Here is a 20088-nt window from a genome sequence, read left to right as displayed (position 1 = left end):
TAGGTGTACTTATGAAGTCTTCAAATACATCTGGACTCACCTAGTGCAATTCTTGTTGTTTTTGAATTAAAAAAAAGGCAAATTGACAAGCAAAAAGATAAAAGCTGTCTGCAGTAGGCAAAATTCACAATGTTCTATGTGATTTTCAGACCAAAAGCAACATACATTCTGCAAGTGGTGAGCAATGATCACCAGATTTTATGGGAGAGATTATTATTTTCTAAAACAAGCAGATAATGTTGGCCATGCATTTTATTCAATCTAATTAGTTGTGCTTTGACATCACTGATAAGAAACTGATTCTTGCATATAAAACCTGGAGCTGGATACTTAAGAGTTGTCTTTTGAGGCCCAACCTCTGACAGAGATACACCCATGATCTGTTCCCTTCCTATTCTGTTGGATGGAGAAATGATTTGAAAACTTTTGCAAAACAGCTAATTATCCACCAAAACAGAAACTTTATCCTTCATGTTTTTTGGAACCAGAGAGAAAGCATCTGATTATTTCACACCATAAGTTCAGTTTGATTAATTGCACCAACACTGCACACCAGGGATAGGTAGCAAGACAACAAAACAATTTTAATTCACTTGCAAAATTAGACAGATTCATCCAGTCTGCTTTACAGTGCTTTCATCAATACATAAATAAAATGTAATAGGCCATGGCAAAACCAGGAACAAGTCTCCATTTTTGCTCTGGTTCCTTATTCCTGGTTTTGCTTTGGCATGTCATAAATGATCAGCGTACTATTTGAGGCATCACTGTTTTCTGTGCGAGCTGTTTCAGCCCCCTTATTGTTGATGAAAGCCTTTATTTTACAGAAGTTATATCTTTGCTTCCTTTTCAGTAGGCTAACACTAAAACAGAAGAATTAGTGGAAGAAGCTCAGATAAGAAAATGTTCTTTCAAGTAACAGCTTGTCCTTTACTTTGTCGCAAGCGGTAGCAAACAGACATTAATACTAGCAACTACCCACGTTACAAAGTCAAAGTCATGTACACACAAGCAGACTCAAATGCATTCCCAAAGCTGAAGACAGCAATCAATTTGGCCAGTCACAGTTCAATAAGCAGTCTAAACAATGTTGCTCCATTATTACTGTCTTGTTTAACCAACAGCAAAAGAAAAACACTCAGAATCAATACTGTGTCGCACAAGTGGAGTGTTTGTGTGCGACCTACTCCGTGGAGCAGCCCAAAGGAAAAGGTCTTTGATTATTAAATGTCCACTTTAGAAGACCTAAAAGACATGTGTATATCTGTGTTTGTGAGAGAAATTTACCCAATTCATAAATCAGACTTGGCAAAATGGTTTTGCCAAGTCTGACTTGGCAAAATGGTTTAGATTGATTTCTGAAGACCAATTGGTTGCAACAGACAATCAAAAAAATATGAAGAAAGTCTTGTATGCTGACAGCTTAAAGAATCTTAACTTGTATACAGTCTGGACAAAATAGGAGAACCTTAAAAATGTTGTCATTTAATAGCCCTATCAATTAACTTGGTGACCTTCACTTGCTATAAAATGCTGTGTACAACAAATACAATTTAACAGAAATTTGGCGCCTTGAAATTGGCCTTTGCCTCTTAAAAATGCTCCAGCTTATTCCAATAATCCGCCTTCACCACATCATCACAACAATGCTTCTCCATTATCCTGTTGACAACTGCTCTTAGTAGTGTTGCACTGAGAATTAGATCATAAAATAAACTCAGCAGACTCACAGGTCCACCAGGTCTTATCTAATTGCTGCTGCTACTAGTCTGATGGAGGTGAGTCATGGAGGGGTGCTCTGTGAGGCCAAAGTAGAAATAGGCGGTGCTTTGTGAAAGCAAATGCTTAAGAACCTCCAAATAGCTACCACTGCAAATTCAAGGATTGTTCAAACACACATTAAGGAACTAAGTTAACAACGAAGTTGATGAGGGGATAACATTTTAACATGATATAAAGCTCAAAAATGCCAATTTTAGCTTTTTAACTGTCATCTCCAAAATGTTCACGTTATCCAATGGGCTCAGGAGAACAGCCCAGTTTTACCTGCACTATATCTGACCAACAGTGATTCCAGAGCAGAACAGTAAGGCGTCCCTCTTTCACTTTGCTACAAGTTGTCATTTAACATGTAGAAATATTGTGGTGGCTTAAGTTAATTTGCAAAAGCATTTTTTTTTCCATTTTAGGTGAGGCACTTTGTAAGAAATAGCTAATAATATAAGTTTGTTCCAGACCTATTGCCCAGGTGAGTGAATAGCCTGCATACCTTTGATGGCACCAGTGCGTCTGAAACTCTGAAGCATTTTGTTATCTTAACTCTGTGCTCTGTAAATAATTCATTAGACATGCCTCCCCCCTTTAGCTTTGCAGATCCAGAGCAGTGGAACTAAAAGCTTTAGGGACATAAACCAAAGTCTACCCCACATCGAAGAAACTATCCAGGGAAGAAGGAAGACAGCCTTTTCCCCCTGAAAGCTACAAAATAGAGGATTAAATAGTGAAACATGCTCTTGAATTGTTGTGGAAAGGGAATTTTAATACAGACATTTGAGACAATTATTCAGTATTTGTTTCTAACTAGCAATAAGAGCACACAGCCATTTTCAGGGAGAATTGAGTGCTCAGAAGTGTCGCACATAGTTTTATGCACAGTGGTCACACTAAAACACATCACTGAAATATTGTAAAGCCTACACACTGTCATACAACTTGGCTGTCACTCTAAACTGCTGATTTCTGATTTCCCTCACAAACCAATTGAGAAACTTCTTCCTACAAAGCAGAAGAGATTGAATAGTTTTCTCCATCTCATGTGACATTTCAATAGCATTCAGTTATTTTCCATCAGGCAACTTATTACAGTTCACAGTATTCTGTATGCACACCAGATGCTAAGTGTGGTCAAAATGCATAACTTCATTGTCTGATGTATTTAGGATGCCGTTAAATGGGGCCTGCTGAGCAGGTGTGGACTCTGGAGCATGCTTCACAGCTGAACTAAAACAGTGAAACATGCAGTGAAACATAGCACAATGTCAGGAACAAAAAAAAAATAGCAACACATCCAATGAGAACTAAAAGTTCAGAGTTTATTTTCACACCAAAAACAAACTTTCAAGTGTTGTAAGTTGACCTGAGGCCAAAACGGCAACCCTACTCTTATTTTCCGACAAGACCTCAGCACTGAGCATAGATAAACCAAAACCCTGGAGGGCTCAAGAGGAAGAGGCAACACAAATAACCACAGCAACAATACAAGGATTTGCGAGAGCTAGAGGGAGCCGTGGGCATTGTCTGGCTTTAGCTAGCTACTTTCTGCTTCTTTTGAAACTGTTCCTTGGGTGTGGATGACATTTCTTAGAACAGAGATGGGGGAATACGTTTCAAAAATTTCAGCAAAGTTTTCCGTCTTCTTTCTTTTTGTTCAAAGTTAAATCTCCTCTATCCCCCAGGAAGGAAGCACTGATGGAAAAAACGGAAGACTGTATCCGAAGCAGAGAAAAAAAAAGAGAGGAGGAACGAAAGAGAAAGGGAGCTGTAGTCAAAGGAAAACAGAGATGGACACAGAGAATTGAGAAAGCACGGGTGGCTCAAAAGCGCTTACATACTCTTTGATGTGGTAAAATAACCCTACTATACCACTATGATGTAAGTTATGTGCTTATTCATCTGCTCTCACAAAAGTAACCCCATACACATGATGTCACTGCAAAAATGCTAAATATATGACTTGCAGATGGACACTTGCAACGGATTTCCATACAGAGTAATACAACAACTGGGGCCCATTGCTGTTATTTTATGCCGGGTTTCATGTTGTGCCATTCATGTAAAGTTTCTGTTGACCTCATGCTGCAGATGCTTTCATACTCTGACAACTAAATGATGTCATTAGCTAGTTTTATTTTTTGACTATGTGCTACTTTTCACATTTAGTACATGGGCTTTTATTTTGTATCTTTATTATGTTGCAGAAGGTTTAAAGTAGAAATATTACAATGGTATATCTAAAAATTATTCTAAATGTAATTTCATCAAAACTAGTTTTTTTATAATTAGATATTTCCTTACAAAAGTATCAAACATAATATTATGTTGCAGTGTATTTCAGTTCTATACATTATGTAGGTCAACGTTTTGAAATCCAATCCATCATTTTTGCACATTACAATTATATACTGCTGTAACACATAAAACCAGACATTTTAACTAATTTCAACAATAAACTGAACTTTACTGAGTTATTTAATTAAAATCAATTTGAAATCTATGCAGTTGACTCGGAATTTGTCTGTACGGTTCCTTTTATGTAGTAAAATGACAACCGTGAAAGGTTTCAGGCATATGAATTTGTTTCAAAATCAGATTTTCATAACATGTAAACCCAATTTTAAACTAAACTTAACATAGGAGATACCATATGAGTAGGACCATCTATGTGCCTCTTTAATATTTTTTGGCAAGCATGGAAGCCAAATTACAAAAGATGAGAGACGGAGAATAACAGGATTCATAAAAATCCTGCCGAAAACACAACTAGTCTATTTGGAAACACACATTTAATTCACATTTGTACTAACTCCCAAAAAGCCCAAGCCACCCCAATGTAGCCTTGTGAGTGTTTGCTCCTTTTCCTAAAAACCCCCTTGTATGCTTGTATTGACCAGGACCAGGACAGAGACACTTATTCCTTAGTGTGCTGTGTGTATGTGCGTTTGTGTGATTTCCCAGTATTGGCTCACTAACTCAGCCACATGTCATTAAACACTGAGCCAGTTTGTTTTCCAAAAAAAAAAAAAAAATGTTACTGCACCACCACAACAGCTGTGCTTTGAGAAAAGTATGATGAAGATGATGATGATGTCAGCTGAATAAAATAAGGAAAAAAGCTCATACATATGTGGTGGAGGTTAAACGCTATTCCAGAACCTTCAAGTGTGCTTGAGCGCAAGTTTTGATATAAACCAGAAGGATGCCAATGTTTTCTTTTGGTGTACATCATTCAAAGCAGTACTCTATCCTCGTACTAAAAATTACTTACATTGTAGAAGAAAGAAAGCAAAACATTTAAAGGAAAACATTTAAAGGCAACAAACATAAATACAAGATGCACAGAATCCAGAGAGGGTTGCAACATTTGAAGACAAATGCTCCTGCTCACAAAAATAAAAAATATATATTAAAATCATAAATATCAGAAAGGTTTCACAAAATGACACAGGATGCCACCTTGAGGGGGTTTTACTTCACTTTAAGGAGGAAATTTAGAGTTCCATTTTATAATAGTGAGGTCCTGAGCTACAATATTTTACTTCATTCCTTGACAAAGCCTTTATTTCAAAAGACAATTCCCGGAGGCTGCACAGGATAAACTGAGCTCAGAATGAGAAAGTTTAAACTTCTCATTTATTCAATAGTTTGGTTATCACTAGTTTGGTCACTGTGAGCTTAGCATAGGCACTTGGCCTGTAAAAAGTGAAAAGACGAACAGAAAGAATTGGAGTGATTTCAAAAGAGTTTACAGTGTTTTTTTGTGTAAAATGGAATCCTAGAAACATCATAGAAAATACTTAATTGCTATGTCAGGGTTAGAAAAATTGCTTGGAATTGCAACATAAACAAAATAATCTTAGCATTTAAATGAGAAATAATTTAATATATTAGGATGCATGCAGTGCAACAGAAATGGAAAATGACATCAGGGGAGCTTCATAATACGAACAGATATTGCAACGTGGATATAAAATGTTGCCATCTAAGCTCTATTAGTAACCTCTTAGATGATACCCCAGCATGTGGCAAATTACTGTCATTATATCAGTAAATATTCTCATTAAAGTTTTTCTTGCTATACTTACAAACACGCTCTTTATACAAACATCAATGATGGTTATTAATTTTAAAAAATCCCGTTAAACTGTGTATGTCGCCACAGGCTTCATACGCTTTGATTGTTTACATCATTAGTGTAGGTGTAGCATGTAAAAGTAGGGGCTTCAGCACTTCCCATATCTGCGTCCTCTGTCAATTCTCCCAGCAGTTAAAACTGTTTAATCAATTGTTAACATGTTGTAACCTGTTTTTCCGAGCCGCCTTCAAAAGTAAAATGAGCGCCAAGATGCTCGCGCTGGGTTTACACCTGCGCGGCAGCGACGGAGACCTGCTGCTACACACCTAAGCAGGTGTGTTGGAGTCATGGCAGCAAACTAGCATAACGCAAAGAACTTTGCACAGTTTCCCCTGCCAAACTAAACGACTTGAGTTGAGTAGTGCTGTTGGATGCAGGTAATGTTAGCTAAATGATGACGAGCTAAAATCAATACAGCACTTTGACCTTGTTGACAAGTAGCCTGTAACCCAGTGCCCTCCGGGCCACAGTGAAATTGCCAAGCCTTGACCGGTCAACGGTAATAAAAAGGTTGGAGACCACTGCTGTAGGCTACTGATGTCTACGTTCAGCTATGTCGATTAATTTTGCCCTCCCAAAATAAGTCGATGCCTCCACTGTTAAACTCGTCTGGAGCCACGGCTGAATAACCTTAAAGTTGACTTTTCTCTAAACTCCGTTTATGTTTTAATGTTGCCCTTTCTGTCCTGAAGGACACAAAGCTGAGTTCATATTTTATCTACATATTTAATGAATTACTATTATCTGAATTTGAGTATGGACCATTTAAATTTATCCAAAGAAGTGTGCTTTCTGACATTGCAGAGTCACATTAATGAAACTCGGTTCAAATGATACATTTAATGATACATTTAATCCCTTGTTTGCAATTATATTCACAGATCTGAAATGCTAATCAGGACTCTTCAAACATAAAGTCCTGTTAACATAACATATCTGGACAACTTTTTGTAAGTTCACCTTTTTGAGACGAACGCAATAATCTGTGTAATTTAGCTTTTTCACTATTCTGTGAACCTCCACATAAATTCAAAATCCCAAAAAAAGAATATCAAACATTGACCAGAAGAGACATCTTATCATAATGACATATCACTAAGCTTTCTCCCTGGCTGCGAAAAACCAAATTATTGAAAGGCATGTATTTATAAAACTAGCAATAGTACTGCTCCAGGGTTAGCATAAAAACTGACTCAATAGGAAGAAATTCATGGTTGAAATTCACCAATTCAACAGAAAATCTGTACAATATATCACCTGTCTAATTTTATTCCTTTTGCATCTAGTCACAATAATGGACGAGTTCCATCAACCCAGAATCAAACAGTAAGGGGCAGAGGTAATTACAGCTTTACTAATCATAATTCATAAATAAGCCAAACAAGGGAAATGGATGCAAATATTGCGGTTTCTATAAAAGTGTACTGTAAATTCCAGCAAAGACCATATCCAGGCTTTTTTTCTTTAACAGATTACTTTCGTCCCTCTAAAGACTGAGATTAATTGCTATCCAAACAGTCTTTTCTGCTCACAGAGCTCCCATATCCAAGTCACTATATCTTTCTACTTCCATGTGTTTAGCGCTGCTCCACCTCGTTCCTCTGATCCCGCTGCCTCCTTTTGCTCCTCTATGTTCAGCATTTTACAGGAAAACAAAAGATTTCACAAAGCCGTGATTTTAACAGTGGAAAGTCATTATGCTCTTTCCTTTGTCTCCAATCTCCACCTTTGGCACCGTCCTACCTGTATTCCTTCGGGGGACGGAAAAAATGCTGCGTGCACAGATAATTCTGGAAACTAACAATGTGACATTTCATCCGCACACACATTCATACACAGCCGTGCTCCAAACGTATGAAACATGCCTTTTCAGCAAAGTGCTGCCCATATTTATGAGCCACTTAGAATGCTGTGTTGAAATGAATCAAAGTAAACTGCTTACATGTTATCTTGTCACCTACAGAGTAAAATATTTCAGGTTTATATACACCATCACAAGTGGACTACCACATTAGTTTCTGTGTGCACTTTTGTTCAATTTCTACAAAATAAAATCTTTATATTAATAACTTTTCTGGCTGCACAGCGGAACAGTTGGTAGAACTGTTGCCTCAAAGCAAGAAGGTCACAAGTTCGAACCCAGGACCTTCTTTCCCAACTTGGGAAATACCCAAAGCTTGCGGGGGGGTTACAGTGCATGCTCTCACTGTGAATGGTTCTTTCCAGGTGCTGCAGCTTCCTCCAAATACTGTCAGGTCAGCCAGTCTCTCTAAACTCTCTTTAGGTGAGTGTGCATGTTTGCTTATCCTGTGTGCCTCTATGTTGACATGCAATGAACTGGTGATCTTTACAGCCTGTACCCTGCCACTTGCCGGGGTACAGGGTACATAAATGGTGGAGATAGCCACCACTGACATCCCCACCACTCTGCAAAGATAAGTGGGAATAGACTATAGATGAATTGATAGTTTCTGTTATATTTGCATATTCTATGCGTGTGGGTTGCACCCTTATTTTTACTGTCAACATAAAGAATTGGAAGGTAAATTACATAATTTCTACAGCAGGAAAACAGACGAGCCAAAGGTTATTGTACAACACACTAAATCCCCCTTTTCATGCCATTCTTCAGAATTACAATATACTCTTTCAGGAGCAAGCATACCTCATCTGTGTATGCGTGCATGCCCGTGTGCAAACCCAGATGTAAGCTGAGAAGATAAAAAGTTACAGTGGTGATTAAAGTAATTATGGATTCAAGTTTTTGCATATTCCCTGAGATGGATCATTGGACTATCAGACAGCTTTAGCAAGGACTGAGTGGGTCAGGAGAAGGAGGAAAAAAGTTACTGTTAGGATCTACAGAGATAGCAGTGAGAGGGTTGTAGGGCAGTTGAAGCTTGGATGAAGTGGAAAAAAGAGGAATTAGATCTGAAAGACACTTGATGAATAAAAGGAAACAAGAGAGGGAGAGAATGAAGTGGAGAAAAATATGAGGAAGAGAAAGACTAATCTTTCAGGGTGCTTGCACCCTCCTTTTCTACTCCCTCCACTTCCTCTCACCATTACCAACCCAGAGTTCAATGGGCTTTTACAGTGAAGCATTGTTTAACATCAAAAAGACCCTGAATTTCAAATTCTCTTCTCTGTCTCATAAAGAGGAGAGGAGAAAGACATATTCTCTTATGAAATTTTCTTTGTATTTTGTCTAATTCTCAGTTTCTTCTTCATTTCTTCATCACCCTATACTGCTATTTTTTTCAGACTTGGCCCTCATTTTCCTCCTCTTTTATTCTTCCTCTCCCATGCTGTGAAAACAGTACAATATACATAACAAGCTTTTGGTGGAAACAAAAGTACCTGGGCCCCAGCTCTGTGGACCTCCTGTCGCGACATATTGTCTTTCTCAATGGTAACTTAATCACATATTCATGGCAACACAAATAGGGCTCTTTAGCCCCAAACGCGCAAAAAGACCACTATGCCAACACAACCGAGGCCCATCTGCTGGTCATGTCTGTCTCCTAAGGGAAAGCTTCTTCCAAACTTTCCCTTTCTGTATGTACTTCATCAGTGACACCAGTATATGAACTAAAATTTTATTGTTTTATCTTTTTGTCTACTTTTGATTGGCTGATCAACTTTGGTTGATGAGGTAAAGAGGGAAGTGCAATCTCTGAAACCAGGCCTCACAACTGAACCCTAAAAAGCTTTCATCTATCTTAGATATCAGATCCCAGTGAGACAAACGGCAGATTATCATGTTGGATTGCAACAGTAACAAATTAATACCACAATATGTGTTGGACCTTAAAAGGTACTTTCCTTTTTCTGTGCAGAAGGCATTCTGAGAAGTTATTTTTGTTTTGTTTCCCCTTCAGCAGAGTTTTCCCTTTTCTTTCCTCTTCACTTTAATTTAAGTTATGAAACTACAATTTAAACCATAAAATAGTTTTCCTCTTCACATATAAAAACAAAACAAATGCTTGACAACATTTCACTTTTCAACCAGCTATGTTTCTAAGAGACATATCTCCAATTATTAACCCAAGATAACAAGTATTGTGTACTAGTTCTTTGTCTTCTTTATTGATGTTACTTCTTAGATATTTTAAGTTGGACTTGTTTTTTTAAAACTTGTTTATTAGTAACTGGAAGATATTGCTTTATTAATGTTAGAATTATGTTTTCAATGCAATTTTTAGTAAACTGAAAAAAACTCTCCTCTTCTGCCTTATGAAATATAAGGAGTACCTCCTTGGTGAAGTCAAGAATTACTCTTTAATTTTATTGATAAGCTACGAGACTTAATTTTGACCAGTAAGATTGATTAGTTTATAAACCAAGTCATTGCACAGTTTCCCCTGCCAAACTAAACGACTTGACGTATAGGTTACTGCTAAGATTTCCATGAGAAAACAAATGGCAGCCACACCAGGCACAATCTTTAGCTCGAATCCAAACAAAAAGTGTCAGAGGCAGACACGGGAGAGACGATACAGGATTAAACTGAGAGGCACAAGTTGCTGTTTTCACACAGGAAGGAAAAAAATGCCTTTTCTGATCACATGACTCCCATAAGTGCAGCTCACTGCCTGTTTTTGAAGCAAATAAACCAAGTTGAGCTATTTACTGCAGGTTTTACAAGATCAAATAAAAAGAATATATAGACCATGAAAACCCTAAGCAGCCGGCAGTGAACAGAGGCAAGGTCTCACAGCAAAGATACAGGGTGAGATGTCAATGGAAAGCAGCTGGCACGAACTGCAGTTCGTTTTCTCTACCTATCCGCAAATCTTCTTCCCTTTTCTCTGAGATTAGTCTGTCTGCATTCAACTTGTGTTTGTGCAAGCAAGTGCTCTCCTTCTGGTTGACTGATGAGTTTCGATGACCAAACGCATGCACACAAAAACAAAATGTCCCGCTGTTTCCAGACCCAGTTCAGACGCACAACAATATGTCCACTGTTCTGGCCACACTCTGAGTAAATTTGCATAGAAAATGGAAACAGGGTTGTGTGAAACAACAACAGAGGAGGGAAATAATTTTTTAAAAACGAGCTGAAGGTTAGAAAGCAAGAAGAATGTCAGAGAAAGCAGATGGGAAAGGCGAAAACAGGCCAGAAAATATGAGGAAACTGAGCCAGGCAGAGAAATGGGGACAAGTGACATGAGTGGGGTAGTAAGCTCATGGACACCAGTTAGAAAATCTGCAGCCTGGCACTCGGTGACAGTAATTCACCAAGCCTAACCGATTTCTTTAGGGATTTGAGATGCCGTTTGTTCATTCCAGTTTGTTAAAAGTCTGACACCAGGAGAACTTGGTGATGATTTTGGACACGTCAGTATATGAAAACTACAACCTGATATTTTTAACAAAACATCTGTCATTTTGTAACAGTGAACATAGAGACCAAAGAACATACTTCACCTCGTCAAGTCACAAAATAAACCTTATTATAAAGATTAAAAAAAAGAAAAATTGCAAATATTTTTATCTCTACTGGATCACAAAGAGTGATTTTTATCACTACTGGCAGTATATAGTAGGCCATCAATTGGAAATAAGGGGCATTTTCTCACTGCCACCATCCCACATGCACAGAGATGCACAATGCTAACACAATTCAAAAGCCTTGAAATGAGAGCACCAAATGAGGCCTTCTGTTACCGAGGCCATGAAAAATTCATAATTCCAGATCTTTACATGAAACTCTAGAAGGGATTATGCCCAACACCAGGAGAAGCAGGGAATCAGTTTTAGGGCATTTATCTCTTTCTTTTTTTCTCCTGTTTTTCTTTTCTCATCTCTAGAAAATCAAGTGCACTTAGACAAACCCACACAGGGATGCATTCTTATGTTCAATTGTGGGTTTACCCCCCGAGGAGAATGAGACATATGGTGGAGTTCAAGAAAAGAGCCTCCATTTATCAAATATTTTAAAAAGTATCTTTTTAAACCTGGTGTGTTATCTTCTAGAAAAGAAAAAAAAAGAAAACAGAATTTTTGTCCCACAAAACAGAATATCAAGTTGTGACAAGTGATGCACCGATTGCAGTTTTCTTGCTAAACACAAATCTTTAACAAGCCTGATGTGGAGAATCCAGTTTGACGAGTCACTAAATATAGCAACAAAGTGGCTAAGTGGCAACAGTTGGGTGAACATTGTTAACTTATTTAACCAAGTGGTCAGATTTGTCAGACAGCTCCTCACAGTGCAGCAAAAGAGGAGAGCGACCATGCTTCAATCATTTTGAGGTGTCACATTAGCAAAAGTTGATGGAAAATGCAAATTTCAAAATAACTTCCTCAATTTCAAGAAAAAGTTTTTAAAATTGCTTAATGTGATTTTTGGCTTTTCCAAAATAGGTTCATGCGCTAGAGGAGAGATGGAAACACATTCACAGAATAAGTTCCAGGCAAGGCAACTTTATTTATATAGCACCTTTCAGCCAAAGACAATAAAAAGTGCTTGTACAAGAGAGTTCTAACATTTCACTTGCATAATTGATCACCTGTATCCCCTGTCGGCGTGACAAAAAATTGCAATTCTTTCTCTACATCTCCTGACACCATGTAGGACGTCATGTAACATCGCAAATACAAGTTGACGTGATACCCATGAAGAGACGAGCAAGGTCATTGGACTTGAATCGCGAAGAGAGGTCATTCAACCTCTTAAACAGCCAACAGGACTAAAAGAATACAGATATAGAATTGAAAAGGCAAATACAACAAATGTCCTGCTACTAGTCACATAAAAAGTGAAAGTCAATGAAATGCATGGATGAATTAACCAGAAATATATACTTTTTAAAGGACAGGAAGGGCAAGGAAGATCTGCAATCACTGGGCTGGTGCTCGCAGCAGGAGGGTCCACTGGAAAAAAAAAAAGAGAGTCTGAGACACAGTCAAAGACTTCCTTTCACACACTCTTGTGAACGCCTGTCCATGCACACACCATTGATGCAGAGCACGCTCACACACCACCCAGAGAATGTGGACAAAATGCAGCATTGTTTCACTGCAGAAATATCTTGCTGTGCATGAGAGAATGAGTGTGTGTGAGCGTGCACATGTGTGTGCATTTGAGGCAGTCAGCTTGTCAAGTCCTAGTGGAGTGATCAAAGCCCGTACGAGCCACCCAGAGAGATCTCCCTTCTTCACTCATTCAGTTCTCCCTCCTTCTGATACAGGCCCACCATCAAATTTACTACATAAAACCAGCTCAACCAATTGCACTTTGCCAGTTGGGGCAGCACGTCCAATCAAAGTGTCCTATTTAGTTCCAATAATTCCCAGCTGTCCCCCCTACAAGCGCCGGACCCTGCATGGATAAACTACACCATGGGACAGGATAAGAGCATAATGGGAGACAGCATGGTAGCCCTGGCAGGATCGTCATGCCGCATGTGTGCGCACGCATACAAACCAATGCCATAACACCCTGCAAGCTCTGCTGGAGTGCAGCGATAGTGCCAAGTTCGTAGACATGCACACATAAAAACACACCCGCAAGTACACACTCCACAGGAGTTCTCTAAGACAGTCCCCAAACTGCCAAGTTCAAAAACAAACACCAACCTCAAACACTTTCAGCATCATCACACTTGTTTTGAACTCAACAAACTATGACATATCCTAATAAAATCCAACCTCAAACACTTTCCAGTATATTTAGTTACATTTTAAAAACATTGATTTTTTGGTGAAATAAATGTGTCAACATTAATCAGTCTGTTCAAGTGATGGCCTGCAGGCTTTCATTTACCAATATTCACATTCAGGCATGCTTGTGAAACTGGAAGAAACACTTGCTGTGTATGTTAGAAAATTTGTCATTTATTGATCAATTCTTGTATTTATTGGAAGCAAAGACAAGAGAACGTTGGGAAGGTGCAGTGCTGAGTTACACTATATTTTCACTATTCTTTTACATTTTAAAACCTTGTTACTGGTGTCCAGCCAATGCTAAGCAGAAAGCATGCAATACTACAGATAAAATATCTCAGGCATCCATAAAGAAGAAACTGAAAGTAATGTGAAAGCATGAATTTTTTTTAGGGATTCATTGCAAAGAAAAGTGAGCATTATCAGGCCAAAAAGGAAGATATTGACCCTCCAGCAAGTTTTGGGTCTGCCCCTGGGTCTCCTCCCAGTGGGAAATGCTTGGATAGCACCAGTGGAAAGTACCTGGTGCCTTTCAAGGTTTGGTTTTTCACAGTTTTGAATGGTGTTCTGTTGAAAAGTGACAAGAATTTGTAAAATGTCAGACCTTGGTCAGTGAACACTCCAAAAGCAATATTTTATAAGATAGTTTCTGTTCAGTTTGCACCTCCCATTTACACAAAAAATAAGTTTTTGGTTTAAAAAAGTGTGTATTAGAAAAAACACAATAATTAGTTAGTGGCGTTTCTATGTGGACTGGAGATAATAAGAAATGTAGATATTGATGGTCACTTCATACATGCCCTCTTTTGTTTCAAGAGCTGGAAACCACACAACTGGTCAAGCAAATTTATCAAAAAATAAATATCTCTTATTAAAAAACTGGGGTTTCAATAGAAAAAAAGCCCAAAGCACAATATGTTAGAGTCTGGATCTTATTAGAATCCCAACACACCAAAGAATTTCCCAATTATCCCATATAAAATGAATTGTACAATGTGGCTGCTCAATATTTCAGTGATTATATTAAACAAAAGGGACTTTTAAGTTCGAGTACAGCAACACCCATTCACCCTACATCAAATATAAAGATGCTCCACTATTGGCTTTATAATTGCTCAACTGCTTGAGGGAGGGGCTTAGTTAGAAAACAGTCACATGTGCTCTAGCAGCCCAGAGTGGATCTAAACTATCCCTCTTCCCATTGTGTGTTTAAAGGAGAGCACAATCCAGGAACATATCCATAATACAGCCATTGCATTCCTTAAGGCCGGAAATAAAACCATTGTTTCTAATAGAGGTGCACTGATCATGTTTTTATTTAAAAAAAAAAAAAAAAAAACATCTAAGAACGCTGATTGAGGCTCCCCCTGCTTTGTCACTGGATTTTAATCTAAATCAGTGCCAGAATAATTTCCACAAAGACTACCATTCTAATGATAAGTTACAACCATGGAAAAGATTTTAGCTATTAAACTTGCCTGAGCACATATTTAAAAGATGAGTAGAAACTGGAGGGAGAAGCAAGATATAAGATACTCAGTGACGCATGAGAAATAATTTGGCAAGAGCAAATATTTATTTCTCATTTCACATTTGCAGTCAATAGCTACACTGGTTGAGAGCAGAGTTTCACAATGAGGCACCAAGGAAAAAAAGCCATCTACACAAAACAACCCTCCTCCCAAGAGTTAGGTTGTGTTTGTGAGTAGAACTAACGAGTGCTCACAAAAAAAGAACTTCAGAGACACAGGGTGGAACATACACAAAAACGTAACTGGCAAGCCAGACACAGAGTGGGGAGAGAAAAAAAAAAGCCTTTATAGATGAAGGTAGAATGAGAGAAATTCTCCTCAGCACAGAAGTAGTTCCAACTTATCAGCTTTAAACTGCACATTGGTGTCAGAATCGCATATATTCCACCTGCTCAAAATGTGTATCTTATTTGCAATCTATTGATCTGGCTGCAAACAATTGAAGAATAGCTCTAATGAATACTGGAGTTAGTTGCTGAAATGTTGCTCCCTCGGGTAATGGGAGAAAGGTAGCTGCAACATCATGTCCAATTACTTCCCAAATGCAGCACAAAAGCCCTTGGCCAATTTGTAATGTCAATACCAATTTATGGACTGCATCCTGTAGTATGGACAGGGAAAATTACTGTGTATTTTTTCTTTTAACAGCTTTTCAAGTGGAATATTATAGTCATGTCAAAGCAGAGGATCAGGTCAGGGGTGGAAAAGGCCAACATTTTACAAGGCAAACGTGGAGAATAAAGCAGCTTGTTTTAAAAAAAAAAAAAAAAAGCGTACTATTTCCAACTTTCCCCAAATAAGAAATGGAATACCTAAATAGGAGAAAGTTTATACGTGTTTCTTTGATCAACCTAGATCTCCACTACCAGCAGCGGTGCTGGGTGAAATATCACTTCAATATCACATTAATGCTTCACTTGGGGGAGTAATGTAGTGGATACAGCAATATACCAAAAGCAAATCATTTCCCCATCCGGACATTGTCCCATCATGTACACTAAGCTCCTTTTTAGAGCATATTATCCAATATCATCACGTAAACTGCTCTGATCTTGGAGCCTCGGGGTTTGATCTTTCAGCACTGAGCTATCCGGCGGAGTTGCTGTGAGATCTGTAATTGCCTAGAAGCTTTTTGACGGGTGTCCTGTAGCTTAAAGCCCACTTCGGATAGGTTTTCCAATCTGGGCAGCGGAGCGTCGCCTGTATATTTTTGCAAAGTGCTCCTAAATTACATCAGTGGCCTGAGCGTGAAACGGAACCTTTCAGAGTTTGGGTCCGAGCTGCAAACTCTGAGTGGATTTGCCTGTTTGTTACTGAAAACAACCGAACTGAGTAAGAGAGAAAACTGTTAGAAGTATTTCTACGGATTCGTCATAGACTTCCGATCTTCTTACAATAACTGCGGAATAAAGGAAATCATTCTAACAAGTTACATTAGATGAAAATATGCGCAAATGCTGACTGACCCGTCAGCATCAACTGGGATTAAATAAAACTATCAGAACTATCAGATGGGTTCAGTTACTTCTGGCATGCGGCAACGAGGGAGAGGGTTCATCACTTTTAAACGTGGGAAGGTGTGATTATAAAAGGCGCTCCCCTTGCCTTACCTTGAGCGACTCCTGCGTGTGCAAGCACCAAAAGAACCAGGATCCCCGGCGTGGCGAACATTCTCACCAGACAAGAACCCCCCGGCGCTGCTCCACTCCTCAGTCCACTTTTGCCCATTACGGAGTAGAGACGGCGTAAAACGCGCAAACACACGCAACTCCTCCGTCCACGATGGTGTTGGTGGGCGGGGGGAAATAAGAACCCCCCTCCGCTAGTCCAGCACAGGATCTGCAGATGAAGTCCAAAGCCAGGTGGTGTGGCTGCAAAGCCTCTATAGTTCCAGTGTTTGTGAGAAAGCTGCAGGCGGCTGAAGCTGTGCGAGAGGTGGTGGAAACGACTGCTCGGTCCCGCCACTTGTGTCAGCGGCGCTGCAGCCTCGCCACTGATCTGCTCTCCTCTCCGTGCGCTCTCTCCGTTCCGCCACCGTCTCCGTTTACGCAGAGAGAGAGAAATGCCACCGCCCTCTGGCTACCACTGTGAGCCTCTCACTTTTTACGTCTCCGCTTCAGGCTGCCACTCTCTTTACTCCGGGGCATACTTGAGTGAAAAACAAAAACCTAATATATAACATCTATATGTATATATATATATTTTTAATTCAAGTACATGTCGTGTTTGTGATGATCTCTCAGTGCGTCAATGATATGGAACGCTTCCGTCGCGCAAATAAAGCAAGCGATTTAACTTTTAATTATTTCCGACGTGGACCTTTAATGGACAGTTTTCGAAGCTTTCAAGTATGTGAATTTGCTTGCAGGTGAGAGTTAATGCAAGGCTCGGTGTAGGAAAGCTTTTTGAGGTTTGACCAAATTGGGCCACTTATGCAGTTTTATCTCAGATATTACAAGGCGATAAAAAGTTTAATGTATTCAAGTACCTGAATAAATTGAAATCAATATTTTCATTACACATAGAGTGATTTATTTCCAATGTTTAATTGGTCATGGTGACTTACAGCAAATGAAAACCCAAAACTCAGTTTTATTCAAAGGTTAGAATATTACATTAGACTACAAATAGAAAAGGGGTTTTAATACACAGTTGGGTGTGTGTACACTCAACTAGTTTATCAATAAACTTGGGAATTAGCAGAAATAAACATTTTAAATATATAATAGCAGGATGTTTCCAAAGTATTTTGAATTGAAGATTTTTGAGATAGACATATTTATCAAGAAGCACTCATGTAATCTTTGAAGTGGCACACTGAAACAAACAACCATGGCAGACTTTCTCGAGTTTTATTTCGGTAAATTGCTATGGTGGAATCTGAAAAATAAAAGAACATGTTGAACCTACAAGTAAAGATGTTCAACATGAACTTCGACAAGTTCGTGTTTTCAAGTACCTAAAAGCTCAAAACGGCTGAATTGATAAATTGGAACATGTTTTGTGTAGGTTCGTCGTCATTATAATATTCTGTTGCTCTCCTTACGTTTCTTCCAATATGTGATTCAAGCATCACTTGAAGATGGGGCCATGAATGAGTGCCAGATATTCAACAAAGGACCCAAACGAAGAGCAGCAAAGAAAGCATATTAAAATAAATATGTTCTCTGAGTGTATCAACTTATCTCTGCCCCCTCATGGCCGTGTCTGTTGGATCTTCCAACACAGTAAGATCTCAAGGTTGCAGTTTTGTTCCCTGAAGGCAAAGTGTATCCCATTACACATAAGCAAAGGGGAAAAATGTTACACAGTCTGCAACAAGGGGAAATGCTGTATTCAAAAAGGAACACAGAATATAATATTATAACCATAAAATGAGATTCTTCAGCAGGCTGCATTCTAAATGACCATGAAGTAGGTTATAGAGAAGAGCTGCATCATGAAACACTGCAGAGATGAATATAACAAATGTGATCAATTTTTAATTGGTGAGTCACAACCAGACAATTGGATTTTTAAAAGGTCTTCATAATGAAGATGTGATCTGATATTACTTTTGAGATGGAATTTAATCTTGTTTCCAGCTAAATTAATAATAAATGCACTAGGAAAATTTGCCAAATTTCATTTTTGATGACAGGCAATGAGGGCCAGATTTTCACAAAAGCCTTCAGGGTCAGAAGCTCAGGGCCCAAAAATTTTGATTGCCTTGAACCATATAGTCTTGATATTTATGGAAAAAGCGTTTTCATGTTGGTATCATTGTTTAAAGTTTTGGTAATCACTCTGTATTTTTGAAATACATTATGATTTTGAAGACATAGATAATACATAAATCTCTGAGATTTCGTTCAACTGTTAATGTGACATTAAATATATATAAATAATTTTAGTTAAAGTTTGTAAAATCAACTTTTTTGACCATAATGTCATGTTATGATGTTATTCCCTCATTTAAAACATACCTGGAGAGTTCCTTTGAATCTATCATGCACTTTAAGGCGTCAAAACCAAATTTATATAATAACTCAAGGTAACATAGCTACTTGACTGCGCTTTAAAATGAAAATATGTTCCTAATAAATGCATAAATCTCCTCCTTTATCAACAGTGAAAAAACAGGTGTATGTTTCTATTCAGTGTATGCAAACTTGTGCTTTCAGCTTGATATGTACATAAAAAATAAACATATTGTGAGAAATTTCACATGCGTTTCATATATGTCTTTTGAATTGAAGATTTTTGAGATAAACTTATTTATTAAGAAGCACTCATGTAATCTTTAAAGTGGCACATGGAAACCAACAACCATGACAGACTTTAAAAAGTCTTTTAAATATATGATACAATGTTTATTGTGCAATACAAGGTTTATGAGGACCTTGTATTTGACCTAGAGAGGGCCATTTTCAAATAGAGTTTATGTATATGTCACTATTAATCTATTTTAATTATCTTGCTTCATAAAAACTTGTGTGGGTTGGGCACCAAAGCATGCTCTAACACAGGAGCTCCTGAATCTTGCAATCGCCATGCATGACTGGTGTCATCTTCATATATACTACACAAATTAAAAAAAGAAGCTAAATGCTTAAATGACTAACTAAATCAGCTCAATAAATATTTGTACAGTAAGTGGGCAGCACATTAGCACACACGCATAATCCTACTGCCACCATAACTTTTGACAGTGTTGCTGCGCAGTCATTTGAACAGCCTGGATCATGCATTGTAAATGGCAATAGTAAAATATGTGCTTGGTGCCATTTGTCACCACAGCAGCCCTGCAGCTGTGACTACCACTGGAAGTAGCTGCTACACCACAGGGACCTGTAAAAGCCTTTTTATTCTGCCACTTTATTGGAAATAGGGAAGCAATAAGGTTCAGAAGAAACATATGACACACTTGGTTATAGATAGCACTTACACAAGTTATAGTCGATAGCAATGGGACCTTTACAGCTCCAATATGCA

The 20088-nt window shown here is 38.4% G+C and overlaps 1 protein-coding gene across 1 annotated transcript in view; it reads right to left on the bottom strand.

Annotated features, from left to right (window-relative positions):
* LOC129372028 (netrin receptor UNC5C-like) overlaps positions 1 to 17129 on the bottom strand; it is a 190815-nt gene extending 173686 nt beyond the window's left edge. The window contains exon 1 of the mRNA XM_055049000.1: positions 16725 to 17129. Coding sequence (XP_054904975.1) covers positions 16725 to 16842 — 118 coding nt within the window. The 5' untranslated portion in view covers positions 16843 to 17129. The remainder of the gene's footprint in view (positions 1 to 16724) is intronic.
* Positions 17130 to 20088: the final 2959 nt, after the last annotated feature.

This window comes from Poeciliopsis prolifica, unplaced genomic scaffold, assembly GCF_027474105.1.
Source record: "Poeciliopsis prolifica strain line A6 unplaced genomic scaffold, Auburn_PproV2 SCAFFOLD028, whole genome shotgun sequence".
NCBI lineage: Eukaryota > Metazoa > Chordata > Actinopteri > Cyprinodontiformes > Poeciliidae > Poeciliopsis > Poeciliopsis prolifica.
Note: the sequence above shows the minus strand (reverse complement) of the source record. Positions and strands in the feature narration are given on the sequence as shown.